Source organism: Pongo abelii, chromosome 1 (genome assembly GCF_028885655.2).
Source record: "Pongo abelii isolate AG06213 chromosome 1, NHGRI_mPonAbe1-v2.0_pri, whole genome shotgun sequence".
Taxonomy (NCBI): Eukaryota; Metazoa; Chordata; class Mammalia; order Primates; family Hominidae; genus Pongo; species Pongo abelii.
Genome location: NC_071985.2, coordinates 66,552,309 through 66,579,917, shown reverse-complemented (window position 1 = coordinate 66,579,917; position 27,609 = coordinate 66,552,309). Strand labels below are relative to the sequence as shown.

The 27,609-nt window shown below is 48.6% G+C and overlaps 1 protein-coding gene across 1 annotated transcript in view; it reads right to left on the bottom strand.

Annotated features, from left to right (window-relative positions):
- NMNAT2 (nicotinamide nucleotide adenylyltransferase 2) overlaps positions 1-27,609 on the bottom strand; it is a 172,455-nt gene that overhangs the window by 12,828 nt on the left and 132,018 nt on the right. Inside the window, 5 exon segments of the mRNA NM_001132010.1 lie at positions 14,246-14,322; positions 19,342-19,386; positions 20,065-20,145; positions 22,015-22,141; positions 25,489-25,567. Coding sequence (NP_001125482.1) covers positions 14,246-14,322; positions 19,342-19,386; positions 20,065-20,145; positions 22,015-22,141; positions 25,489-25,567 — 409 coding nt within the window.

The following is a 27,609-nucleotide window of genomic DNA, read 5'->3' as shown; positions in this document are numbered from 1 at the left end:
GGAGACAGGATCTATGAGACAAGATCTACAGCTTTAGGGCATCACGGCAGGGGTTCAGGCCAGAGACTGCAGATACTCTCTGCTCCTTTGGCCAGACACTGTTTTTGTAGCACCTGTTTGGAGAATTATGGGAGAAAATCTGGGTCCCTTGCCCCCAAAGCAAGCCTTGCTCAATGAGCTGCGCTGCTTAGAAACAATGTTCATGGTGGACAGTATTTGTGTGTGCACATGTGTGTGTGTGCGTGTGTGTGTATTTGGGAAGGGAAGGTACTAGGTGCTACGGTTGGTGAGATGTGCCCTCAGTCCAACGAGTACCCATCTCCCTCCAGGAGCTTAGCTGTCCTTCCCACTTCAAGCCCCCATTGCCTGCCTTCCCCAGGCCTCAGGACACTACCTCTCCTGGTTGTCCTACCATTCTGGCTGCTGGCTACTCCTTTTTGGGCCCCCATGCTAATTCCTCCTTTTCTATCTGACCTTGAGCCACTGGACTCCTCCAAACCTCAGTCCCTGGACGTTTTTTCTTTTCTATTCACACTCACACCCTTCATTATTTCATTCAATTTTGAAGCTTTAAAAGCACACTAAAGGCTTCCAAATTAATGTTTCCAACATTAAGTTCTCTCCTGAACTGGAGGCTCATATATCAGCTGCCTTCTCAATATGCCCACTTGGATAGGGCATCTCAAACTTAATATGTCCATGAGCCCCTGGACCTGCTAACATAAACAAATAGTTAAACCATCCACTATCCTCAAAGAAATGGTTTTCCTATAAACTTTTCCATAAATAGAAATTCTCTTCTTCTTCTTCTTCTTCTTTTTTTTTTTTTTTTTTTTTGAGACAGAGTCTCACTGTTGCCCAGGCTGGAGTGCAGTGGCGCGATCTTGGCTCACTGCAACCTCTGCCTCCCAGGTTCAAGTGATTCTCCTGCCTCAGTCTCCCAAGTAGCTGGGATTACAGGCGCGTGCCACCATGCCCAGCTAATTTTTGTATTTTTGGTAGATACAGGGTTTCACCATGTTGGTTAGGCTGGTCTCGAACTCCTGACCTCGTGATCCACCTGCCTTGGCCTCCCAAAGTGCTGGGATTACAGGTGTGAGCCACCACACCCAGCAGAAATTCTCTTCTTATAATTGCTCGGACACAAAGCTTTGGTATTTTCTTTGATTCCTCTTTCTCTTATATCCCACATTCAGTCTATAAGTTAGTCCAATGGACTCTACCATCAAAACAAATCCAAGAATCTGCTCATTTCTCACCATGTCTATCCCTTCTATACAGGTCCAAACCTCTTCTGTTAGGCTGAATAATGAACTGGAAAGATATCCAGTTTCTAATCTCTGGAACCTGTGAATATGGCAAAAGAGACTCTGCAGATGTGATTAAACTAAGGATTTTGAGATTATCCTGGGTTACCTGGGCAGGCCCTAAATGCAGTAACAAGTACCCTTACAAGAGGCAGAGGGAGATTGGACCCAGAAGAGAGAAGATAATGGGAAGATGGAGCAGAAAGAGATTTGAAGATGCTCCACTATGGAGCTTGAAGTTGAAGGAAGGGACCATTAACCAATGAATGCGACAAATGCAGCTCTAGAAGCTGGAAAAGTCAAGGAAACCAATTTTTCCCTAGATTCTCTGGAGTTGTTGGCCTTGCCAACAACTTGGTTTGGGCCCAATAAAACCTATTTCAGACTTCTGACTTCTAGGACTGTAAGAGAATAAATACGTGTTAGCCTAAGCCACCAAGTTTGCAGAACTAGGAAACTGGTTCACCTCTATCATCTCTCATTTGGATTACTCTGGTCTCCCTGTTATTTTCTTGCCTTTTTAAGTCTATTCCCAATAGCCGGACTGATAATGTTAAAATATAAGCCAAATTATGTTGCTCCTTGGCTCAAAAGCTTTCACTTAAATATTACCTTCTTGGTGAGATCCTCTCTGGCCATTATTAAACCTGCATCCCTTTTGCGCTCCCACCCCTTAAGTCTAAATTCTCACCAGAGTTGCACTTTCACCCTTTTGGTTCTCTAAGCAGCACTAAGGTGGTTGGCAAGAATAGTCGCTTTACAAAAGGTGGCAAAAAGGGAGCCAAGAAGAGAGTGCTTGATTCGTTTTATAAGATTGGTATGATGTAAAAACACCAGCTATGTTCCATATAAGAAGTAACAGAAAAACACCAGTCCCAAGGATGCAAGAAACCAAAATTGCATGGGGTTGTGATAGCCTCAAGGTTGTGCATTTGAAGTGCGTCTTGCTCATCTGCAGAATGCTGAAGTTGCATTTAGAAAATTCAAGCTAATTACTGAAGATCTCCAGGGCAAAAACTGCCTGACTCACTTCCATGGCCTGGATTTTACCCGTGACAAAATGTGTCCCATGGTCAAAAAAAAAATGGCAGACCATGATTGAAGATCAGGCTGATGTCAAGACTACCAATGGCTATTTGCTTCATCTATTCTGCACTGGTTTTACTAAAAAGAGGCAACAATCGGATATGGAAGACCTCTTAGGCTCAGCATCAACAGGTCTGCCAAATCTAGGAGAAGATGATGGTAATCATGATGGGGTAGGGGGCGGAGAAGTTGTTGTAGACAAATAACTTGAAAGAAGTGGTCAATAAATTGATCCCAGACAGCATTTGAAAACAGAAAAGGCTTGCCAATCTGTCCTGTCTGCGATGTTTTCATTCACATCGTGGGATAGGGATGGGGAGAGGGTGTGGTGAAGGTAGTGGCTCTGGAAAAACCACTGGAGGAGAGACAGGGGCTAAAGTTGAACAAGCTGGTGGATAAAAGCCACTGGACCAAGACTCTGTTAAAATTCAGACTTTTAAGGGTGACAAATAAAAAGTATTATTTGTGAAAAATAAAATAAAATAAACAACAGCAACAAACATATTCCCCGGGCCTCACCTGAGAAATTTTGATATAGCATGTGTCAAGGGGCTGCAGCCTCTCTCTTTACAAAGCTCCCTAATCCTTCTGATGTGCACCCACCTTTGGGAATTGTTGCTTTAAATCACACGGACAATTACCTAAGCTGCTAATATTCTGGCTTGGTTTAGGATGGGGTCAAAATGAGATACTCGTGGGACAGGTACCTCAGTACCTCTGAGAAGTCCAGCAAGAATAAGGACATTCCCCCTATGCCCTGGGGAGTGGGGGGTGTAAGGGCAGACATCTGACCCCAGGAAGCATAGGGCACTCAGATCCCCTTCCTATGGCGCCTGCAGGAGTGTGCCCAGGCCTCTGGAACTGAACTCTTTTTCTGCTCGAGGGGACCAGCACCTCCTGTCTTCATGAAGAGCTCTCTATGTGTCTTGCCCTTGGAGATGGAGAGGTGGGGTGGGCAAGCGGCCAATGCGGTAGAACTGTCCTGATTGGTAAATCTCATTCGTGATGGTGGCCAATGTCCCCACACCGTGGGCAGGATCAGGACACAGTCTTCTCCCCCTGCAGCATACAGTGGCCCTCAGTTTAGCACTGGCCTGTGTTGAGCCTCAGAGGTGGGGGTCTGTGACATTTATCCTGCTTCTACTTCCTGCTCACAGGCACAGCTTTGATCATATCTTTTCATCTTCTGGTCAAAGTCTCCCCAGGGGAGGTAGGGAAAGGGATGGGGAGAGGATGTGGGAGGGGGTAGACTCTGCTTCCCCAAATGTGGGGAATCTGAGGGAAGGATATGAGACATGTTGAGGCAGGAAGCAACTTGGCCTTGGAAGAGAAAACACTCATGACCCAGGCAGCAGAGCTCCTGGAAGGAACGTAGAGTTTGCATCATCCCTCCAAAAGGCTGAATTTCAGCCTCTTGCCCTGCCCTGCTGGATTTAAAGGGATGCTTTGAGTGGGTGGATGACTTGTGGTCTTAGCCAGGCACTTTCCTAGACACTAGGGATGCAGGGTTGAGCAAGGCAGGTATGGCTTCGTCTCTTGGACAGATCACTCTCTAGTGTGAGACATTAAACAAATGATTATTTTCAATTGTATCTACTGCTGTGAAGATATGAGTAGGTTACTACTGGGTGGCTAATATCTTACAGTGACTAATATATTATGGGTAACTGGCAAAAGTTTGGGCCATATCCCATGGGGGAGGCAAACTGTCTTATGAGCTGAACTCCTCCAACCAAGTTGTTCTCAAGTACCCTTTCATTCAACAAACTTCTGTTGAGCATGTATATGGTGAACTGGGCACTGTTCTGGTATTGGCAAATAAGACAGGCAAGTTTCCTGTTCTCAAAGGGCTTACCTTCAAGTAAGGAGAGATCATAAACAAATAAATATATAGATAAGAAAACATCATGGCAAGGTGTGATGTCTCACACCTGCAATCCCAGCACGTTAAGAAGCCAAGGTGGGAGGATCACTTGAGGCTGGAGTTCCAGACCAGCCTGGGCAACATGGTGGTAAGACCTCATCTCTACAAAAACAAATTTTATTTTAAATTAGCTGAGTGTGTTGGCACATGCCTGAGTCCCAGCTACTTGTGAGGCTGAGGCAAAAGGATCGCTTGACCCCAGGATGATCGCTTGAGTCTAGGAGTTCAAGGCTGCAGTGAGTTATGATTGCGCCACTGCACTCTAGCCTGGGTGACAGAGTGAGACCGTGTCTCTGAAAAATAAATAAATAAAAAGAAAACATCAAGTAAAGTACAATATTGATTATAAAACAAAATGACCTTTATGTTGAAACCTACGTGATACGAAGGGATGGGCACAGGGATATCTAGGAGAAGAGGATTCCCAACGAGGCCACAGCTAGTACAAAGACCCTGAAGTGGGGAAAACTGTTCAAATAAACTAGGTGGGACTAGGGCACATAGCGGTTGGAAAAGTAGACAAGGACCAGATCATGATGAAGACGGGGTTTCGTTCCAATTGCAAAGAAACGCCATTAGAGTGTTTTAAACAGAGGGCTTGAAATTTCCATTAGCAACAGGATCCAATGTATGTGGATTTGCCCTAGCAGGCTTAACTGGCAAGATCCTCTGCAGGGCCATCCAGAGATCAGCGTTCTGAAGCCTGACTTTCCCTCCCAAACAGTGCTCTCTTCTCAGGTACAGTACATCAGCGACTGCAGCCCATTTGTGTTTCTTCTCTGGATAAGGATAGCCAGGGATGCACATGGGCCCATTGGGAAGGAGGGGAAGAAACATTGATTAAGGTGCCTGCTATGTGCCATGCACAGTACTAGGAGCTTATCACATTTAATCCTTATGACAACTGTCTTCTGAGATATGTGCCTCAGTTCTTATTTCATAGATGGGGGAACCAAGACTCAGTGAGATTTAATAACCTGTCCAAGTTGCACAGCTAATGAGTGAATGGAATGCACTCTGGTCGGCCTTAAAGACTCTTTCCTCCACATCACACCTCTTCTAGATCCATTTTTAAGACTCATATTGTAATGACTTGAAATTTTTTTTTTTTTTTTTTTTTTTGAGACGGAGTCTCACTCTGTCACCCAGGCTGGAGTGCAGTGGCGCAATCATAACTCACTGCAAGCTCTGCCTCCCAGGTTCACACCATTCTCCTGCCTCAGCCTCTTGAGTAGCTGGGACTACAGGCGCCCGCCACCATGCCTGGCTATTTTTTTTTGTATTTTTAGTAGAGACGGGGTTTCACCGTGTTAGCCAGGATGGTCTCGATCTCCTGACCTCGTGATCCGTCCATCTCGGCCTCCCAAAGTGCTGGGATTACAGGTGTCAGCCACTGCGCCCGGCCTTGAAACTTTTTTGGTTAAAAAAAATTTCTATTCGAAAATATATTCTACCTTATTTTTTCCCCCAGCTTACCATAGCTACTTGGGAGGCTGGGGTACTCTGCATCACCCTTAGAGTATTATAATTTTAGTATACTTCTGGATGACTTTAAAAAGATGCAAAGAGAGAACTTGTGACAAAAGCCACACAGTACGTGAGCAGCTTCTGAAACATGCTCCCTCCATTTCAGTAAAGGATCCTCCACCCTCCCTCTAGTCCCTGCCACTCTCTGGAGGGCAGGCTGGGAGGAAACTGGCAGGGTCAAGTCCAGCAGGTGGAAATGCATTTCCAGGATGGCTCTCTTAATGAAAAAAAAAAAAAAAAAGAGAGAGAACCATTCTTAAGAGGGGCTTCCCAGATGAAATCATCCCCACTCCCACTGCCAACTTAACTGGGGGTGTGGGAAGGCAGGGGATTCCAGACTCAAGTCAACAGCCTGGAAACCAAACCAACAGTGCCTTTCACATGAGAACAGCCAGAATCCCCCATTGGTAGGAGCTGAGCCTCCTTCCCCTGAGCCTGTAATTTGGTATCGTTTGGTATCAGTCTATCAGTGTGGGGGCCTAATCCCTGGGGTGCAAGAGTCCATCAGGCTTCCTGGCTGGAGCTGGACTGTCTGATAAAAACCATCTGAGCCTGAATAGCCAAATGTTTGTCTTTGTTCCATTTATCCTGGGGCCCTGGGATTTCTTCTGGAGTGGCTAATGCCCAAGGCTCTTCCTCTGTTTATTTTCTTTGGTTGTTTTCCCATAGCTGATGGATGTAGGAAGCAGTTAGCCCATGGCTGGTTGGCTGGAAAAATGTAGGATACAGCCAATTAGAACCAGCCTGTGGAATGCTGGGCTTTGAGGAGTGCAAAAAGAAAAAAAGATAAAACAATTCCCTCAGTGGCCATCTCTGGTGGCTGATGTTCCATCCCCAAGTTTTTACTCTTTTGGGTTAAATATTGACTCTTGCTCATTTGAAATGCAAATACTCTTGAGAGCAGCTAATACATGTAATCATTAAACTTAATGATTTTGCTGCTTGCTCAAAAGTTAATACCTTCCCAAATAAATACCAGGATCCACCTATTTCAACCAAACAGAACCATCTCCCCAAAGGTCTTGTTCCCCCCACCGAATCTTTTATATCCTCTTCCTTCCTTAAAAAGCTCTTCTCTTTCCACCTACTTAACCCAGTCCTGCTCACAATTCAAAGCCCAGCTCAAGGGCCACCCCCTCCCACAGAAAGTAAAGTGTACGGCCAGGTACTTTGTCTACTTTGTTTTCTCACATGGCTGGGTGCACAATAAATATTTTAAAACAAGTGAATAACGGCCAACATTTATGGAATGTTTACTAGGTTCAGGAACTCTTCTGAACTTTTCATGTTTTATATTTAATATAGTATAAAGAAATATTATAATGAAAAGTAAGCTATTTTTAGACTGCAAGTGCCTCAAGGATAAATACATGCTACGTTTATCCTGGGCACTTAATAAGCATTTGTTGAAAGATTGATTGAAGAAAGGAATGCTTGAATCAGAATTTTTTTTCTTTTTTCTTTTTTTTTTTTTTGAGACGGTGTTTCACTCTTGTCACCCAGGCTGAAGTGCAGTGGCGCTCTCTCGGCTCTCTCTCTGCACCTCCCGGGTTCAAGCAATTCTCCTGCCTCAGCCTCCTGAGTAGCTGGGATTACAGGAGCCTGCCACCATGCCTAGGTAATTTTTGTATTTGTAGTAGAGATGGGGTTTCACCATGTTGGTCAGGCTGGTTTTGAACTCCTGACCTTAGGTGATCCACCTGCCTCAGCTTCCCAAAATGCTGGGATTACAGTCATGAGCCACCGCACCCAGCCTTGAATCAGAATTAATTTGCCTGCTGGGCACAGTGATGGACAAAGCAGCTGGCAGCATCAGATCCCTACACAACGGGTTTTGTTTTGGGGAGGGGGTGAGTGCAAATGCCTTCTGCTTCACAAATCTGCCCATGGTTGACCCTGTAGCCTTTGGCCTTGGCTTCCCACAGTCCCTGATCCATGCCTAGATGCCTGCATTGATGCTAGTGTCAGGATGCAGCAAAGCAAAGGAACAGGTCTCCTGGGAGAGACAGGTTCTCTAATAAAGAACTCAGGAATGCAGTGGGGTGGCAGGAGCTGGGTTCTGATCTCCGAGGATGGTCCAGAAGTCTGGATCTTGATTTCCCATACAGCAACTCTGTTCTATTACACTTGAGAGAAACTCGATGACTATGTATGGAATTTTTTCTCCACGGAATGTAAGGGGAAGGGTGTGTCACTGGTCAGAGAAGGTCAGAATTTGCTGTGGGCTAATGGATCTTTGTGCCTAATGGGAAATGCCACAAGGGATGTGTTTGGGGTGGGGATGGGGTCATCCCATTAGTCATGTAATTAGATTTCTGGATGGAGAGCTTTGGTTCAAGAATCCAAAGTGAAAGAAAGAGCAAAACTGACTCAGTAGAGAGTGCCTGTTGGTGCTGGAGGAGGCCTTGGCAGTCCTGCTGTCCAACAGATGGTCTCAGCTGGTTCCAGTCTGGCTGGAGGCCAGGCTGCTCCACAGCCCCTTCAAGCTTTCTGCCCAGACCCGTTTGAACCAGTGGCTTCCCTCCTGCCTTGTTTCTGAAGATATCTGGAGAGAGTATGAGAGGCTGGAGTGCAGGGCCGGGGCCTAGGACATTTCCGAGAAAAAGCTTTGGTCTCCCTCCTGCCCTTCTGTCCCCAGTCATGGGCAGTGTTAAATCAAGTTTAGCCTAAAGCTGCCTCCCTGCATATTTTAAGTTTGGCCTGAAGGTTTCTCTGTGTACATGGTGAACTATAACAAGTGGAGGTGTAAACAGGCTTTAGCTTACATTTGTGCCAATTACCAAGTTTTGGCCAATCAAATGTAGCCAGCTGTTCGAACTGTGTTCAAATAAGGCTGTTTTTGTACTTCACTTCCATTTTCTGTACATCACCTTCCTTTTTCTGTCCATAAAATTTCTACCACATGGCTGCGCTGGAGTCTGAGAGCCTACTCTGGCATGGGATGCCGCCTGATTCGTGAATTGTTCATTGCTCAATTAAACTCTTTTAAATTTAATTCGGCTGAAGTTGTTCTTTTAACAGCAGATTTCAGGGTTTTGGCCTCATGCTTTCCAAGCAAAGGTCTGTGGTCAACAAGTATCACTCGGGGCACCAGGTAATAAAGAGAAATGTGCTCTGAGAAAGGGATGAATGAATGGGCAAATGAATGAAACCTGAAACAGAAGCAGGTCTCACATATCTCACTTCCAAGAGTCTCATGGTTAGGAACTGAAATTCCTAAAACGGGCGGTTTCCAGGCAAACCCCAGATGGTAGAACTTGCTGGTACAATAAGCAGGGCTCATTCTGTACCCACTCATGAAAGATGTTCCTTTTCCAGAACTTGAGATCCAACCTTCCCCAAATAAGGGCAGTGGACTAATTTACTGAGGTGCTAAGTAGTTTTGTGCTCCCTACACCCTCCTCTGCCAGCTCTATTTTTCTTTTTCTTTCTTTCTTTCTTTCTTTCTTTCTTTCTTTCTTTCTTTCTTTCTTTCTTTCTTTCTTTCTTTCTTTCTTTCTTTCTTTCTTCCCTTCCTTCCTTCCTTCCTCCCTTTCTTTCTTTCTTTCTTTTCTTTCTTTTTCTCTCTTTCTCTTTCTCTCTTTCTTTCCTTTCTTTCTTTCCCCTCCCTCCCTCCCTCCCTCCCTCCCTTCCTTCCTTCCTTCCTTCCTTCCTTCCTTCCTTCCTTCCTTCCTTCTTCTTTCCTTCCCTTCCTCCCACCCTCCCTTCTTTCTTGCTTTTTTGCTTTTTGGAGTCTTGTCACCCAGGCTAGAGTACAGTGGCGCAATCTTGGCTCGCTGCAACCTCCATCTCCTGGGTTCATGCGATTCTCCTGCCTTAGCCACTGGAGTTGCTGAGATTACAGGCATGCACCACCACACCTGGCTGATTTTTGTACTTTTGGTAAAGATGGGGTTTCACCATGTTGGCCAGGCTTGTCTCAAACTCCTGACCTCAAGTGATCCACCTACTTCAGCCTCCCAAAGCGCTGGGATTACAGGTGTGAGCCACTGTGCCTGGCTGGCCAGCTCTATTTCTAGCAGCCAGCCAGATCTTTTACAGGAGGAATTTGCAGGACAAAACCAGAATGCTTTGAAGTCAATAACTTTATTTTATTTATTTATTTGTTATTTATTTATTCATTTATTTAGACAGAGTCTTGCTCTGTCACCCAGGCTGGAGTGCAATGGCGCGATCTCTGCCCACTGCAACCTCTGCCTCCCGGGTTCAAGTGATTCTCCTGTCTCAGCTTCCCAAGTAGCTGGGATTACAGGTGCCCGCCACCATGCCCAGCTAATTTTTTGTATTTTTAGTAGAGATGGGGTTTCACCATGTTGGCCAGGGTGGTCTCGAACTCTTGACCTCAGGTGATCCACCTGCCTCGGCCTCCCAAAGTGCTGGGATTACAGGCGTGAGTCACCACGCCTGGCCTGAAGTCAATGCCTTTAAACTCACTGAAGAAATTTTGAACCTAGTGCAGTGGCTCAGGTTTGTAATCCTAGCACTTCGGGAGGCTGAGGTGGGAGGATTACTTGGGCTCAGGAGTTTGAGACCAGCCTGGGCAACATAGTGAGACCTTGTCTCTAAAAAAAACAAGAAAAAAAAAAAAAGACGTTTCATTAGATGTCCTGAAGAGGGGAGAGAAAATAGGGAAGATGACTTGGGGATAGAAAGAACAAAGAAGAGGTTCTGCTGTCCTCCCACCAACTTTCCCTACAATAGGAAGAGGCTAGAGGTCTGTGGAGCCCACTCCTCCTCTCTCCTGGACAGCACAGTAGGGGCAAAGCCTCAGAGGAGAATAGGCCTGGTGATCACAACGGGGCCCAGCACGAGGCCTCCAGACTCAGCCGGGAGTTCATGCCCCAGGTGGGTGAGGAGCAGGGCACCTTTGACTTCAAGGGACCACAAAGGCTTGGACAGGGAAGATGTCTGTAGTGACCATGGTGAACTGAGATTGAAGGCCTGTCCTCATGTTCGGGGTGTGCAAGAGCCTTTCAGGTCTGCTAATTATTAATGGCTGAGACTAAAATTACCACCATCCCTGTGGGATAGGGATTTCGAGTAGAATGTTAATTTGATTTAAATACATTAACATGATATTTCTGGCACACCTCTGTCATAGACTGAAATTCACACTTATTATGTGAGGAAACAGCTTCTTGAAATTTTTCCCCGTCTCAGACTCAATGATTTTAAGGACCTCATAGATCAGCTGTGGGTTGAGGCAGGGGACTGAGCAGTTGGCTGGCAGGGTGGGGAAGCAGGTCTGCTCCAGGCTCTAGAAAGCCCTCTGGAGCAAGCTTGAGGGTCTGCTTCACCCAAATCCTTCTGCTGCCTCTGCAGGGGACCGGATTTCTCACCACCCTGGACAAGTTAGATGTGGGGTCCCTGCTGGCCTGGGACGTGGTACCCTCTGAGCATAGCTAGGATGGATGTCCTGGGACTCCAGGGTGGCTAACCCGGGACTGAGGGAGATCCCAGGATATGAGCATTTCCTTATTTTTATTTTTTTATTTATTTTATTATTTTATTTTATTTTTTATTTTATTTTATTTTATTTATTATTTTATTTATTTATTTTTTTTTAGACAGAGGCTTGCTCTGTCACCCAGGCTGGAGTGCAATGGCGTGATCTCAGCTCACTGCAATCTCTGCCTCCCGGGTTCAAGCAACTCTCCTGCCTCAGCCTCCCAAGTAGCTGGGACTACAGGCGCATGCCACCACGCCCAGCTAATTTTTTGTATTTTTAGTAGAGATGGGGTTTCACCGTGTTAGCCAGGATGGTCTCGATCTCCTGACCTCGTGATCCATCTGCCTCGGCCTCCCAAAGTGCTGGGATTACAGGTGTAATACGCGCCCGGCCTAGTATTTCAGTTTTAAAACCAGGTAAGTCTTGCAGAAATGGGGACTAGTTGGTCACCTGATCTTGCTGTTGGTTCATTATCTCACCTGTCCCTGGCTTCCAGGGGATGTTCCAAAGTCATCCATCTCAGATGGGGATTGGAAATGGGATAGGAGAATCCCTCCCCTTCTTCCACAATCACCCAGGTGGGACAGAAAGTCTATGATCTCCCTGGGGAATCCAGAAAGGGAAGAGGGTTGGGGCTGGGACATGCCAAGTGGTCAACTAGGAACGTATTTGACCCAGTGAGTTCACTCCTCCTCTGCTGTCACATCCCTGGTAAATCAACAGCTACTGGTTTCTCAGATTTTCCGTCTTAACCAACCAACCTGGTCTCAGCACCAGGGACCAATCAGAAAAGGAGAGGCCTGGGGCTCTTCTCCCTGGTCCTATAATGTTGGTATCTGACAACACCAAGACCAGCCATTTTGGAGAGAAGTTAGAGGACCGGCAATGTAAGTCAGCAATCTAACTGGGAGGAGAAGAGAGGGATTGGCCTGCAGCAAGGCCCCAAATTGTGTAAGTTTCACGCTCCAGGAAGCCTGGCTCTGCCCTTGAGAGGAGGCTCCTCACCCATCACACTTAGTAAATAGCCCCCAGGGATTCCTGCTCCACAGCACTCCAGGCTGTGCCACAGCTGCTGACCTCGTCCCTCTAAATTCCTCCAGGACGGCCCAGGCCTCCGCAATAAAATGGGGCCCCAGGCAATTGCCCAGATTCGCCTGGATTCTTGAAAGAGCTTTGATGAGCTCTTGTACAGCACTTTGCCTGAATTACTTTTGACTTTCACAGCTCCTTGTGAATTAGCGAGGAAAGCAAAAGCTAATTAAGCCACTTAATTTAGAACTGAAAGGAGGTTTAAAATTTCACCTGTAGGAAATGGTTCCAGGGTGGAGAGGACTGTATATTTCACACAGTATACTTTACTTCCCGGAAACTTTCCCTCCCATCGTGGTTATCCCACAGCATGCTAGCATTTATGCCCTTCACCTTGCATAGCTTTGTGTGTATCTGTGTGTCTATTTAGGTAAATTCACTTATTATCTTTGCTGAGCCTGACTGTGTGTCAGGTGCTGGGGCTAGGCACTTTCAAAACAATACTATTTAAGCCTTCCGAACCCATGGGATGTAGGTACTATTATTAGGCTCATTTCAGGGATGGAAAAAACTGAAGCTTAGAATATATTTTGTTGGAAGAGAACAGTGCCTCACGCCTGTAATCCCAGCACTTTGGGAGGCCGAGGCAGGCAGATCACCTGAGGTCAGGGGTTCGAGACCAGCCTGGTCAACATGGCAAAACTCTGTCTCTACTAAAAATACAAAAATTAGCTGGGCGTGGTGGCGGGCGCCTGTAATTCCAGGTGCCCGGGAGGCTGAGGCAGAAGAATCGCTTGAACCTGGGAGGCAGAGGTTGCAGTGACGCTTGAACCTGGGAGGCAGAGGTTGCAGTGAGCCGAGATCACACTACTGCACTCCAGCCTGAGTGACAGAGTGACTCCGTCTCAAAAAAAAAAAAAAAAAAGGAATATATTTTGTCATGAGCTGTGTTGGAGTAGAGCTTGAATCTTGAGCCTGACCCTGTCCTGCCTCTGTCCTACCTCTCTCTCTGGCCAGAGACACATAAATGTACACGAACATATTTCATATGTGTATGTTATGCCACCTATTACTTGGGGGCAAAGATTGTATAGTACAATGTTTCTTTAAAATCTCAGAATCCTGTAGATAACATTCTATAGATTTTACAGATTAAAAAATAAATAAATAACTGAGGCAGGTCCAGAGTCACACAGCAAGTTAATCAAAAAGCACTATGTCTAGAATTGCTGCCTTGGGAATTCAATGTGCTTAGAGCTATGGGGTTGGGAGCTAGCACGAGCTCAGGCTACCAGATGAATGAATTAATGAAGGAATAAGAATGAACGTATGTGTGAAGAGTGAGAGTAATTTATGGGTGAGCTGGTTTGAGATCATCACAGTCAGATCTGTCAACAAAAGGTGTCATTGAGCTCCTAAGTGGTGTAAGTTTAACCTCCTGGTTCCCTCAATGCCAAGTCAATTGCCAAAGATCCTGCTGACTTCTTGCCATGAACTTCTCCCCTCTGGACCAATTTTCTCTTGTTGAGGGGATTCCAGGGTGGTATTTACCACCTCTTCAAAAGGAATCAAAGGAAAACAAAGCACACAATAATCTCAAAAGGGCAAAGATTTTTTTTTTCTCCCTTCCTTCTCCCCACCAGCAACACATGCATACCCCAGGACTATTTAGTGCCAGATACCGTATGACTCAGCTTGCTTTTTTCCCAGGGGCTTTACTGGAGCAAGCTTGAGGAGGAGTAAGTGTAAAAATGCAGTAGGAGATAAAGCTTAGGGGTAGGTGAGAATTTTCTACCATAGTGATGTGAATGGACTGTCCTCTTAGGAGCTCAGAAGAAGTAAAGACAGGAGGCCAAAATCAAATGCACCCTTCCCATCCCTCCCAGTCCCAGCTGGGTGCTGGGCGATAACCTTGCTACTCACATCTGCCTCGTTCCAGAGCCCTGGGATGCAGAAGGACTCCAGCAGGTCACTACCACACAGCAGCAGGATCCGCAGCTCTGAGGAAGGGGAGCAAAGTTTGCAAAGGGAGTAAGTGGAGGCCTGGGAAGCATTGGACCCTCAGCCTTCTTCCCCTGGTGAATACATAACTCTCCCACCTTTGGGGATGTGGGGCCCAGTTATCCCAGGTGCCTCTGCCCCTAGTGTGTGCAGAGCAGAAACCCCTGCTCACCTCTCCCTCGGGCTCATTTCTAGACCACCCTCATCCCCTGTGGGAGGAATTACTCATGCAAGGAGAGTAGGGCATAGAGGGTGATCGACTGCCCTGGCTTTCCCAGGACATGGATCTTTCAGGGCTAAACCAGGATGGTTCATTATTGTAACTGTGGCTGAGCCAGCTACACATCTTGTCTAAGGTCTGAGGTACTCTCTCTTGCTCCCTGTCAAGCTCAAACGCAAACGAGTTTGGATTCTCTGCTACTGTGCATTGTCTGGAATTTGTCTCCCTGACATGGGAGGGGGTGTGAGGGGACATTGAGTGTACCTGGAGGTAGCTGAGTGTATAAAATGTGTCACATGGCCACTGTCCCCAGCAAAGGGCTTGAGAAACAAGGCTGAGGCCCCTCCCAGTGCCCATACTTTTTCTGGCACCCAGGCGCACTTCCTGCTTGTCAGTTGTTTTTCTTTCCTCATTAAGCTCACTCTGAATTATCCCAGTGAGGCCCATTGTTGTTTAAAACAGGCAGCAAACTGACTCACTTATTAAAACTGAGCAGTGGGGAACAACATTCTGAGAACACCATGAGGAGAGTCCTCACCCAGGATGTGGCTCAGAGTGGAGCACAGCATGGCTCCCAGGCGTTCCAGGCCTTCTCATCAAGAGGCCGAGGCTGTTGGGCATCTTGTCTGAAACAGTGACGCAGGTCTGCACTGAGGGCACCACCAGCCTTCCAGAGACAGCTGCCAGCACAGGCCCTGGGGCCCTGAGGCCCAGGCGAGAGATGAGAGAAGCTGTGGGCAGCCCTGCCTGCCTTAGACTCTGTAGCTAGTTCTGGGGCCTGACGAGGGCTTTCAGGTGGTAAGCTGTCCCCTGCTGTGGAATGAGTCTCTAGGTGGGACTCCTGAAGCAGCGGGGAGGCTACTGGGCCAATGGTGAGCAATGCCAGCATCTCATGGTCCCAGGGTCAGGGCAGCCTTCCCACCTAAGGGAGCCCCACTGAGGACTGGATTGTAACTATGAAATATTCCTGCATCTGTCTTCTCTCCTCTCCAACATACCTTAGTCTAATGATCTGTTTGTGTGCAGGGATTTTGCTTTATCTTTACAGCCCCAGGGTCTGGCAGAGTCACTGGCATACAGTAGGTGCTCAGGCATGTTGAATGGGTAAGGCAACAGATGAGCTGACAACAGAGATCCCGCAGGCTGCCTTCCGGGCAATCTGGGAGGGCTGTGGTGACTATCGTGGCCTCTGCTCCTGCAGCATGGGGTCACTGGGGAGAATGTTTGCCTGAGTCAGTGGCGCCTCTGTGTTGCACCATAGGATTTCTGGCCCAACTCCCCAACTGTGGAGAGGAACCACGCTTGGTATTGCTGACAGGAGCCAGACTGGGCTTATTTCTGGGATTCTGTTGTTGCTCAGGCCCACTTGGAGCCGCCCAGGGTTCTCTGTTGAAAGGGCACGTCTCTGTAATTCTGACTGCCTATAAGTTCAGTTAGATCAAGCTTGTCCAACCCATGGTTCATAGGCCACATGTGGCCCAGGGTGGCTTTGAATGCAGTCTAACATAAATTTGTAAACTTCCTTTTTTTTTTTTCTTTTTTTTGGAGACAGAGTCTCCCTCTGTCACCCAGGCTGGAGTGCAGTGACACGATCTTGGCTCACTGCAACCTCCGCCTTTTAGGTTCCAGCAATTCTCTTGACTCAGCCTCCCAAGTAGCTGGGATTACAGGTGCCTGCCACCACACCTGGCTAATTTTTGTATTTTTAGTAGAGAGGGGGTTTCACCATGTTGGCCAGGCAGGTCTCAAACTCCTGACCTCAAGTGATCTGCCCACCGTGGCCTCCCAAAGTGCTGGGATTACAGGCATGAGCCACTACACCCGGCATGTAAACTTTCTTAAAACATTATGAGATTTTTTTTTTTTTGCTCATCAGCTATTGTTAGTGTTAGTGTATTTTATGTGTGGTCCAAGATAATTCTTCCTCTTCCATTGTTGCCCAGGGAAGCCAAAAGATTGGACAGCCCTGAATTAGATGGTCATGTCAACAGGGAATGTGCTGGCCCTCAGCTTTCTCTACATCAGTGGTTCTCAACTGAGGGCAATTTTGCAATTGCCAGGGGACATTGGGCAATGTCTGGACATTTTTGGATGTCAGGACTGGAGGGGGAAGGTGGCATGCTACTGGCATCTAGTGGGTGGAGGCTAGGAATGCTGCTAAACATCCTACAATGCACAGGGAAGCCCCCCTCCCCAACACATCTGTTCCCAAATGTCAATTAGTGCCAAGGTTAAAAAACCCTGCTTACAGCCATGAAAATAAATCTCTTTCCTATTCCCAAGCCAGGGAAACACTATCCCAATCAAATATAATATGGGACTTTTATTTTTTAAGCCAAAGCACAAAGAGTTCAAGAGTGCGGTCTCTGCCACCCTTTCTTGCAGGACCAGCGCAAACATTTAAGTCACAGACAAGCGGCCCCAGCAGGGCTTGAGATCCCACATGTGGCCACTGGAGGGCAGCAGTGACTTCTCCCAGTTTGTCGTATGAGGCTAAGGCAAGTTTCCAGCCCGCCAGCCTGTGGCCTAGGGCAGCGCCGATGAGCAGTCAGCTGTTAGGAGCATGTAAATAGGGTCAACAGATGCTAATGGAGCTAGGAGAAAATGGCTTTTCCTCCTCATTTAGTGTGCAAGGAAATATCAAAAAAGGGGACATGTGAGCCCCAGCACCTCACACATCACAGGAGTCGGGAGACAGCGTAGCTCCCTTCCAGCTCCTCTGGGCTGGCCTCCTTCCCCAGGTCACCCTGATCCAGGGCCACGAGCCAGAATGCACACTCTCTGTCCACACTCCCCTCCCAGGAATCTGGGCTATGTGAAGCCCGGGCCCTGCAGCCCATCCCAGTTTCCACTGCACGCAGCCACCACCTGGACCATGCCAGGACCTGAGCCCAATCTGACAGCTGTGGCTGCTGAGCTGTCCTTTCTCGGAACCTAAGTGTTCTCCATTCTCCACCCCCCACTGTCCCTTCTCCGTCACATGCAGGTAGACCCTCCCTCTCAGCGAGCACAGGGGATGTGGAAGGGGACAGGCAGAGCCTCAGGGAAGCCGGAGGTGAGAGGTCACTCCCCAGCTGCATTTTTGGTCCCTGGCGGCTGGCTCACCACAATTCCAGAACTGCTATGGAGCAAGAAGAGTAAGCAGAGGCCCCTGCCCCTCCCGAGGTAGCCGTGAGCTAATAGAAGTGAACACAGCAGTACGCTGTGCAATACTGATCACCACTGTCCTCTCCCGGAGGGGACTCGTTGAGTCAGGGTGGGGAGTGCCTGATCCACCTGCCCCGGGCGCTGGGAAGGCAAGCAAGGCCATGACTCAAGCTTGCCACAATACATCTCTGGACTAAGGAAAGAGAAATACACATTGGAATACAATGAGAAGTCCTAAGGCTGCTCGGAGCTCTGCTGGCCAAGGAGACTGCGTGGGAAGGCAGCAGTGGTGGCCAGGCTGGAACTGCAGGGAAGTGGAGTGCAGGAGCTTTCAGCCCAGCCCAAGCACCTTCACTCCCATCCTTGCCTGTTGGGTGTTCTGGGACTGGAGAACCTAGAGCCAAATGCTCCTGCCTGTTTTGGGGAGCAACCAGGAAGGCGGGTGCTCCTTCCTGTGGCCTTCAGAGAGTGACTTGCTGGTCAATAAAGGATATTAAAATTAGTAAAATAATTAAGAAGTGAGGAGTTTTGAGTATTCATTCCTTTTGTTTTTAATTAAATTTAAGTTAATACAACTTAATTTTTAGTAATGGCTCTATTTAAAACTGGTTCACAAAATTCCTGAAAACTTTACAAATGGTTGTAGGAAACCAACTGAGCTGATTCAGGGACACCACTGCACCTCAGATGAGAGGATGAGACCCAGAGAAGCCCCTTGAAATGACATCACATCTGCTGGGTCTGCAGGAAGAACCAAGTGCTCAGGACAAACCCTGCCTCTCAGGATTGCAGTGGGAGCCCTGACTTCCAGTCCTTGGAGAGAAAAGTACCAGGAAGGGATGCTTGGAGGATCTTTTCAGCTGGAAGTTGAAGATTGAGGGTGTGGACACCAGGCTGCCTTGCCTAGAGCTCCAGGCATTCCTGATGTCACTGACCCTTCTTGTCCCCCGGTACCTGTGCCAGCTCTAGCTCTATTCTGGTGTCTCCCTGCCCTTTCCCCAGCTTCAGACACCTGCGTCTCCCATCATTCTGAAACCCTGGGAAGATTTCAGTGTTCCTGTCTGCTTCTCAACTTGCTTGTAGGGGTCATCAACTCCTTCCCACCCTGACAGCTGTGTAACCGCCCTCCACTGGCTCGGGCCCGCCCTGGCCTGCTCTGGTATTGGGTTGGGCAGGCAGCCCTCACACAGACAGTGAAGTGCCTTACCCTCTGCCCAAGGCTGCCAGGGAGGTGTGGAGGTGGCTTTCAGTCCCCTCTCCTTTTCTTCTTCTACGAGCACTGAATGAGGAAGGTGGGGGTGCTCATCTGCCTCATTTGTGTGCAGTGTCTGTGCTCAAAAGAAGGGTCTTTCCAGCTGGTGCCAAAGCTCAACTTTCATGTTTTTTAGAGGAGGGAGGGGAGGCTCTGAAGGAAAAATCACCAAAGGATCCAGTCCTATCTCTTGGGAGTTGGCTGGAGTCCAGTTAAGAGATGTTAAAGGGAGCTAACTAGGAATGCAATCTTAGCCTGGGAACGATCCCTCTTCCGAGAGGAGACCCTGCTGCAAAACAGTCCCTGGGTTTTCAAGTTTCTCTGCTCCCCATGCTGCCTGTCGTGAAGGCAGGGGGCTCAAAATGTCCCCATTTTCCCCACTTTCGCAGTCCCACTCACCAATCTCTTCATACCGCATCACCGTGCCCAGATTGGCATTCTCATCTAAGGAGGAAAGAAGGAAGGTAGGGCATTAGGGAACAGGCTTCCTGGTACCCAACACACAGTCTGCCTGAGGGCCTCAGCAGGAGTTATTGGGATGGGGTGGGGTGGGTGCAAGTAGGGGAGTGGTGTGCCACCCTGCACAAGTGACACCTGAGGAGGCTGAATGGAGAGCACGGTCAGGCATAAAATGGACAGGAAGCTCTCCTCCCGCTCCAGGAGCGGCACTTCACGTTGCTGGGACTTTCAGAATGAGACAGCCTGGCTGGGGAGCCAATGACGAACACACACACGCTCATGCTGAGCGCCTTCTGTTTCTGTATTTGAGGGAGGCTGGCCACAAGAGCAACATCCTTACAACCTAGGGAGATGGCTTTCGGGGTCACAAGAGGTGGCTGGCTCTCCTAAGGGATTACCTGGTTTAAAGAACAAGCACTCTGGGGGTGCAGAACTTTTTCACATAGTGGAATGTAGCAAGCACCCACAGGAGGATGTGAAAGACTGAGTCTTTGATGTGCCCTTGTGTGTGCAATGCCTGTGTGGGGGAATACGGTGTATGTGCACACACAATCACAGGAATTTGCGGTGAGGGGAATGTGCTTGAGGATCTTTGCTGAAGGAATGAAGGGAGGAGAGAAAGAAAAGAGATAGGACTTGGAATCAAGTTCCTTGGTTCCTCACCTACAAAGGTGAAGCGCTCCACCGGCGGGCGGACACAGCAGATCCGGCTGAGGCTTTCTCCCACCTTCCCCAAGATCTTGGCTATGGGAGAGAGCAAGACAGACAGGGACAGAGGGGGAGAGAACCACTCACAACTGGCACTCATGTCGGCCCGGCATTGGGGCCGCTGTAAACATCAGGGTGCATGGACAGGGCAGGAGTGGGGAGCAGGAGGTAGCAGGAGGGTAGAGAGAAAGAACAGAAATATGACAGCACAAATTCTTTCTTCTCACTCACAGTCTGAGGCACACACATTGTGAGCCCTAGACTGGAAGCCATTTTCTGGTTATGTTTATTTCATTGTTGAAAACTTGGAAAATATAGAAGAGGGAAAATATAAAGAGGAAAACTTAAAGCACCCATAATCCCACCACAAGAGATAACTACTGCCAACCTGTTGGCATATTATTTATTTTCTTTCATGTTTTAAATGTGTATTATGCAGGTACATCTACATAAAGTGGATCAGATTTTCCATTTAAAGAGCATATAGGCTGCTGGCTTCTTTCATTTTCTATATCATGAACATTTCTTCCCCAGCTTGTCCCAAGCCTATCCTTAGCTGCTCCTCCCACTGGGCAGCTACACCCACATCCAAGGAGACTCAGCAAAGTACATGTTTGGAACCATTTCTGCTGGGCTAAGTCATTCCTTCCCATGCAGATGGTCTTCAGAATCATCAGACATCCTATTTGGCTGAGAGGGATCTGGTTTTCAATTATCCCTCTGGGCTCCAATCCAGAAAAATTTTCTGAGCCCCCCACATGTAGCTGTATGCAAACTGTGAAATTCTGACTCTTCTTGGTGAATTACCCTGTTTATAATAGACGAATAACATAATAGCTTATGGTCTGCAGGCTTGAAAAGTAATATCAGCATCTGTCTCTTGCAGTTGGCTTGGAAGAAAATTTTAGAGCATGGACCTTGGAGCCTGACAGTACTGGATATGAATTCTAGCTCTTCTACTTTTGAGCTGTGTGACAAATCAGTAAATCACTTTTCTTCTCTGAATCTGTATTCTATTTGAAATGAGAACATAATGTCTATATCACAGTATTACTGCATTAAATAAGAATGCAGGTAAAGCACGAGCATCATTTGGGCACATAGTCCTAGGTTTGGAGTATGTGTTGGTGCTCTCTGTCACTGGATTGGTGGCTAAGAGTGTGGGGATTCTGGGTGCAGACCTCCTGGGTGTGACTCATGGCCCTGCTTCTTCCTCACTGTGTGACCTTTGGCAAGATCCTCAACCTCCCTAGAAGAGGCAGAGAAAAATGCTCCATTTTGTGTATTCAATTCCCAGTTAACACAATTATTTCTCAAAATTTATGTATTTCTTTTGAGACAAGGTCTCACTCTGTCTCCCAGGCTGGAGTGCAGTGGCACAGTCCCCCAGTCCCTGCAACCTCCTCCTCCTGGGCTCAAGAGATCCTCCCACCTCAGCCTTCTGAGTAGCTGGGACTACAGGTGTGTGCCACCATGCCTGGTTAATTTTTGTTGTTGTTATTATTATTATTATTATTTTGTACAGGTGGGGTTTTGTCATGTTGCCCAGGCTACTCTCAAACTCCTGGGCTTAAGCCATCCACCCACCTCAGCCTCCCAAAGTGCTGGGATTACAGGCGTGAGCCACCAGGCCCAGCCCTATGTTTATATTTAAATGCAGGAGAAGAGTGCACACCACCACCTGCCTCTCTGATTGTGAGTGGTTTGCTCTTATGCTCAGTATTCAGGGTCCTCAAGTATTGTCTCTGGACTAGCAGCATTAGCAGCACCTTATTAAAAATACAAGTCTTCTTTCCCCTCCCAGACCTACTGAATCAAGTTCTGGGTGGATCCCAGCAGTCACTAACTTAACAAGCCCACCACATGATTCTGAGGTTTGAGAACCACACATCAGTGTTCCCCTACCTGCAGTGGGCTTGGTGGGCACGTTGCTGTTCTGGTAAATGGGCTGGGGGGTCTCGTTTTGTGGCTGTCCGATCACAGGTGTCATGGAAGGTGTGTTGACATTGGAGAGGATGCAGCCAGTCACCCTCTAGGGAGAGAGAGAAGAGTGTTATTAGTCATGTGACCTTGAGAATCGTTTCAAAGTTATCTCCAAGTGGTCATCTGCTTGTCCATCATGGAGAGGCCACCCAGAGCTGAGGAAGAGCCCTGGGGATGGGTTCTAGACCCATCTGCATCACGTGGTCACTAGGCTGGCAGGAGCAGCTCAGTGGGAGAAGCATGAGATGTGGTGTTATAATGGGTCCTGGGTCCAAATTTGGGCTCTGCCTCCTTCTAGCTATGTGACCTTGGACAGTTACTTCATCGCTCCTGAACCTCAAATCGGGAGTCTAACCACATATCTGTCTTTTTTAATTGTGGTTGGGTCACACAAGCGAGCATATGCAAAGTGCCTATGGGGTGCCTGACACATGGCAGGAGCTCCGTCAGCAGCAGGCGATGCTGGAACCTTCTGTGTAACATGAATATCTGCCCTCCCCAAATGCTTCATGGGGCTCAAATGAGATCATGTCTGCAAAAGGGCTCTGTAAGCTTGAGAAAGGTCATACAAACACAAGGCACGATCACCACCTGCGGCCTCTTCAGGCCAGAGCTGTCAGTAACACAGCCAAGCAAGAGGGAGAGCGGTGCCAGGCAGCACAGGATGTGTTTGTGCTGCGGGAAGCAGGGTGGGTGGGTTCTGAGCACTCTCTCGTCTGCTCAGTGTGAATACACATGCCAGAGCCAAGCGGAAATTCTGTGTGTATTATCCATTGTCCTGAGTTATCTGCCAGGCTACTCCTCACCAGTGCTGCAGAAAACACAGAGCTGATAAGGCAGCATTCCTCACAGCTGACCCAGAAGCAACCCCACTGGGCCAAGGTGACGGGGAGAGTAGCTGTTGGGCAACAGAGAAACAAAGGACGAATTCCCAATCTGTTCAAGGGCCACTGCTTATTGAAGATTTCTTCGTTTCCAAAAGCCAGCTGCCTGGGTGCCCACCACCCACTCCTGCATGCTACCCTTTCTGGATTCGGGTTCTGCTGCCAGGGGACCCCCAGGCCCAAGGCTGGGGTGATCTTCTGGGCACCTCTTCCACAGGCCGTCCTGTGGGCAGAGCAGTGTACGAGTCCTTCTGAGCCCTAGAAGGGCAGGCATTTGTCTTGTGGGGTAACCTGTCACCTTTGTAAGACTCCTGATCAGAGGAGGTCACATCTGACCACATTTGGGAGCCAGCTGGGGTGGGCACCATGGGATCTTTTCACCTTTTGGTGGGCTTCTTCACCCAGCTGTGGCTGGTGGGGTGGAAGGGATGGTCTGCCTCCATTTATTATTTCACCAACAGAAAAGAAAACACTGCATTCCTATTTCCTGATTGGCCTGGTAGCTGAGGAGCTTCTTCCTCTTGCTGCACTGTGGGTCCCATTTGACTTGTTCTATCTCTGAGAAGTAGAAAATGGCTGGCTGCATTCCCTGATCCTGCCCTCGTCAGCCCCCATGAGCTCCTGCATTCTCAGAGGCCTTGACATTGGAGAGTTGTCCCAAGTCACCTGTTAAGTCATGCATCTATCTCTGCGGCAGGCCTACTCTCCACACCGGGAACACCTGCCTCATGCTTGCTAGGAGTTTGAAGGCTGAGAGTTCTTAGGAAGCAGCTCCAAGCTCTTGCTCCAAGGCAGGGGGGCTGGCAGTGACCTACATTCTTTGCCAGCCTCTGCCCATCACTGCAACAGCTGGGGCTCCTGGCGGAGCTTCTCTGGCCCAGACTTATACCCAGGGCATGAGTAACACAGGGAGAGTTCAGGAAGCCCGGGCATTTAGACAACAAATGATAGCCAGGCTTTCTGGCCAGTATGGCCAGCCCTGAGGAATGCCTGCAAGGTCCCCATTCCTCCCTTCTGTCATGGAGCCTGAGGCTTCTGTGTGACCAGAAAGAGCACAGACCCGCAGGGACTCCCCAGGTGAAATGTAGTGTGAGAAATAAACTTGTGTGAAGTCACTGAGCTTTTAGGCATGTTTGTCACCACAGCACATCTTTGCCTATCCTGACTGATACACTCTTATGCAGTGTCTTTTACTACTGCTATTGTGGAGACCAGCACAGAGGAGCAAGTCAGTGTGGCCCCAAGTCAGCCTCCTTTGAAGGGGACCAGAAGGGTCAGGATATGTGAGAAGGGTTCTGAAAGCTGAAGGGAAGGGAAATCAGTTTTCTTCAATTCTGTGGGGAAGAAAACAACAGATGGAGAACAGCCAGCTGGTCCTCTCTACCTCACTTGCCCTTGGCTCCCCAGGACAGAGCTCTGAGACTCCCCATCTGTTAAAATAAAGCCTGGCTTTGCAGCTGGTGGAGTGTGGGGTGGTCAGGGGCTGCTCCCCAGGAAGAACGTGGTGACAGGCCCTCTGGCAGCAAGGACACAGATGGGACAGGGGCTCTCCCTGTAGGAGGGCAGTGCCAGGTGGACTGCTACCTGGGGCTGCGGAGGGCTCTGCTGCAGAGTCCATGGAGGAGAGCAGAATTGACTGTTTGCTGTCTTGGTTGGTCAGGCTTCTTGCCATAGGTGGCATTGCTTTTTGTCCTGTCACTGTGGAGTTGATGGGTTGGCACTGATCTGGGAAGGGTGCTTTCTGCACACTCTGGCCAGTGCTGCTGGCTGGTATGGAGCCCATTCTAACCTGGCAACCAGCCCTGAAGTCCCTGCAGCCCGGCCACAGGCCCCAGGCCCCAATGGGGAATACAGAAGCTCTCACCTATCTGTGTTCACCAAAGACTCACTGTGTGTGCTCAGATATGTGGACTCCTCTCTGTGATCCCTTTTACCCACTAATAAAACAGGCATCAGACACCGTCTGCCTGTGGGGCTCTTGTGAGGAGGAATGGGTGGGAATGGGGTACAATGACTGGCAGGTGTGAAGTGCCTCAGCCACAGCAGCCTGTCCTGGAGTAAGGGGGCAGTGGGGCCCCCACAGGCAGGGCAGGGGGCTTGGCTGCTTGTACCTCCCGTAAGTGCTCCTCTCTTCTCCTGCCTTCCGTTGCCCAGTCTCCTCCTCCCTCACTTTCTGAAGTCCTATCACTGCGGTCTCCTTCATCCCGCCTTGAACTTGCTCCTAGCTGATAAAAGCTGCCCACCATACCCAGCAGCAACACCCCAAATGGGAGGTCAAGACAGAGGGTGGAAGACAGGTAACAGCCCCGGTGCTACTCGGGGTTCCTCATTCATTGTTCTTCATGCTGTTCACAGGCTGGTTTCTCTCGAAATGGGCAGAGAAGTAAGAGGCTGAAAGCAGGTCGATAGGCCAGCAGCACCCTCTCCTCTCCCTGCCTGGCTTCTGTGGGTCCAGCCCCTGCTGCCCCTGCACCCTGGTGGTTCACACATCCCCAGGCTTGGCCCAGCTCACCTTCATGAGGTCCCGGTGATGTTCCAACACGCTGCAGGTCGTCTGCCAGGTGTCCTGGTAGCACTCCCAAGGGTCCACCCTAACATCATCAGAAAGAAGTTTCCCTTGGTTTCTGTTCTCATATTCTTTCCTTATTGTTTCTTTCCAAAAATCATAGCTCAGGAAGCATGGCAGACCTGGCCATACCATGTGCTTAGATCTTGAATCAGATAAAACCTGGGTGTGAAACACTTTTCTGAGCTTCAGTTTCCTCCTCTGTAAAATGAGAGGAGCATGGCATAGGCTTATGAGAAGAGATGCTGGTGCCAGTCTGCCTGAGTTTAATTCCAGCCTCAGCTCTTTGCAACTGTGTGGCTTTAGGAAAGTTATGTGATCTCCCAGTGCCTCAACTTCCCCATCTGTAAAATGGGAATAACAATAGTAACGAGCTTACAGTTTTGCTAGAAAGGCTCGGTAAGTTTTATGTGTACAATGCTCAGTACAGCGTCTTGCTCTTATTGTTACCTACAAAATAAACCCTCCTTTGGACCCTCGAGGATTGTGACAAGGATTATCTGAGCCAGGCCTTTGTCAAGTGGTGGCCCAGGTTATCCTTGCCAGGCTGCAAACCCTCGAGAATCAGTCTTCCCTGCCTCCCTCTGCAGGGAGGTGCCTTGTGGGCGTGGAGGTGAGACATGACAGTCAGATGAGAGGGCTCAGACCCAGCGATGGCCAGCCCCTCCGGGATACTGCTTGTGAAGTAAGCAGGGATCCAGCCCCAGACTGAGGCAGCACTGGGGCTTAATTGCCAACTTAATGATTTTTTTTTAGACAGAGTCTCACTCTGTCACCCAGGCTGGAGTGCAGTGGCAAGACCTCAGCTCACTGCATCCTCCGTCTCCTGGGTTCAAGCGATTCTCCTGCCTCAGCCTCCTGAGTAGCTGAGACTACAGGCACATGCCACCATGTCCAGTTAATTTTTGTATTTTTAGTAGAGATGGGGTTTCACCACGTTGGCCAGGCTGGTCTCAAACTCCCGACCTCAGGTGACCCACCCACTTCGGCCTCCCAAAGTGCTGGGATTACAAGCATGAGCCCCTGTGCCCTGCCTTGTCAAATATTTTCTTAGCAGTCGTGCATCCCCTTAACACCACCACCCTACCCCACCAGCCCACCACATACACATGCCTAAAGTGTCCAGAGATGAGATCCCACTAGCTGAAAACCCTTAGAGAGTCAACTTGCCATTCGCCCAGACCCTGGCTCCCCCTAGATCCCTAGCCAGGCCCTGTGCTCTGGGAGCTCACCTGTGCCTGAAACAAACACTTCACCTGGCTAAATGGGCTCCCAGTGTCAGGCATCCCACCCCAGCCAACCCCCATCTCTAGAGGCAGCTCTTAGACTCCCTAGTGATCTCAATTCTCAGGATTCTGATTTTCCAACTTAAAGCAGCCCAGGGAAGGTGGTAGGCACTCAGTAGATAGTTGTGGAATGAATGAGGGAATTATTCCAGAATCTTCTAAGCACATCCAAGCAGTAATAGTCTCCTGCCCAGTGATTTCCTCACTGGACCCTTATTCAAGGTCCCCAGCATCCCCAGAAGATGGGGAGTTACAATGTTAAGAGGCCTCATTCTAATCCTTTCTTGCCTACGGATGTATCAATGTATCATTGCTCAAGCCCTTTGATTTCTCCGGGCCTGTTCCTCACCTGAGAAAAAGCAGCTGTCTCTCTACCTAAGCTTTGTCTTTAGGGGGATGAGAAAGTCTATAAAGGGCATGTGCTTCTCACACAAATCACTGCGCACAAATGGCAAGGATCACTGCTGAATTATTACTGTGTCTTCCCTTCACTGCTCTCATTCCCGCCCACCCCGCTCTTCCTGGGCAAACTCTGCATTCCTCATTCTGAGGTCAGCATCCCGTCACTTCGCCCCTTTCATGGGAACCTCTAGGTGCTGCTTATTTTTCCATAGTGGGGGAAATTACAGCACAAATGGCATGCCATTATTTTTTTAAAACATCATCTTATCATGCAAATGATAACGGTAGGAACTTTGGGGAACATCATTAGCATAATTAGTGGAAGCTTGCTTTAATTACACTGCAAGCTCAGCGGAGGGGGGTGGAGGTGCCTTCCTAG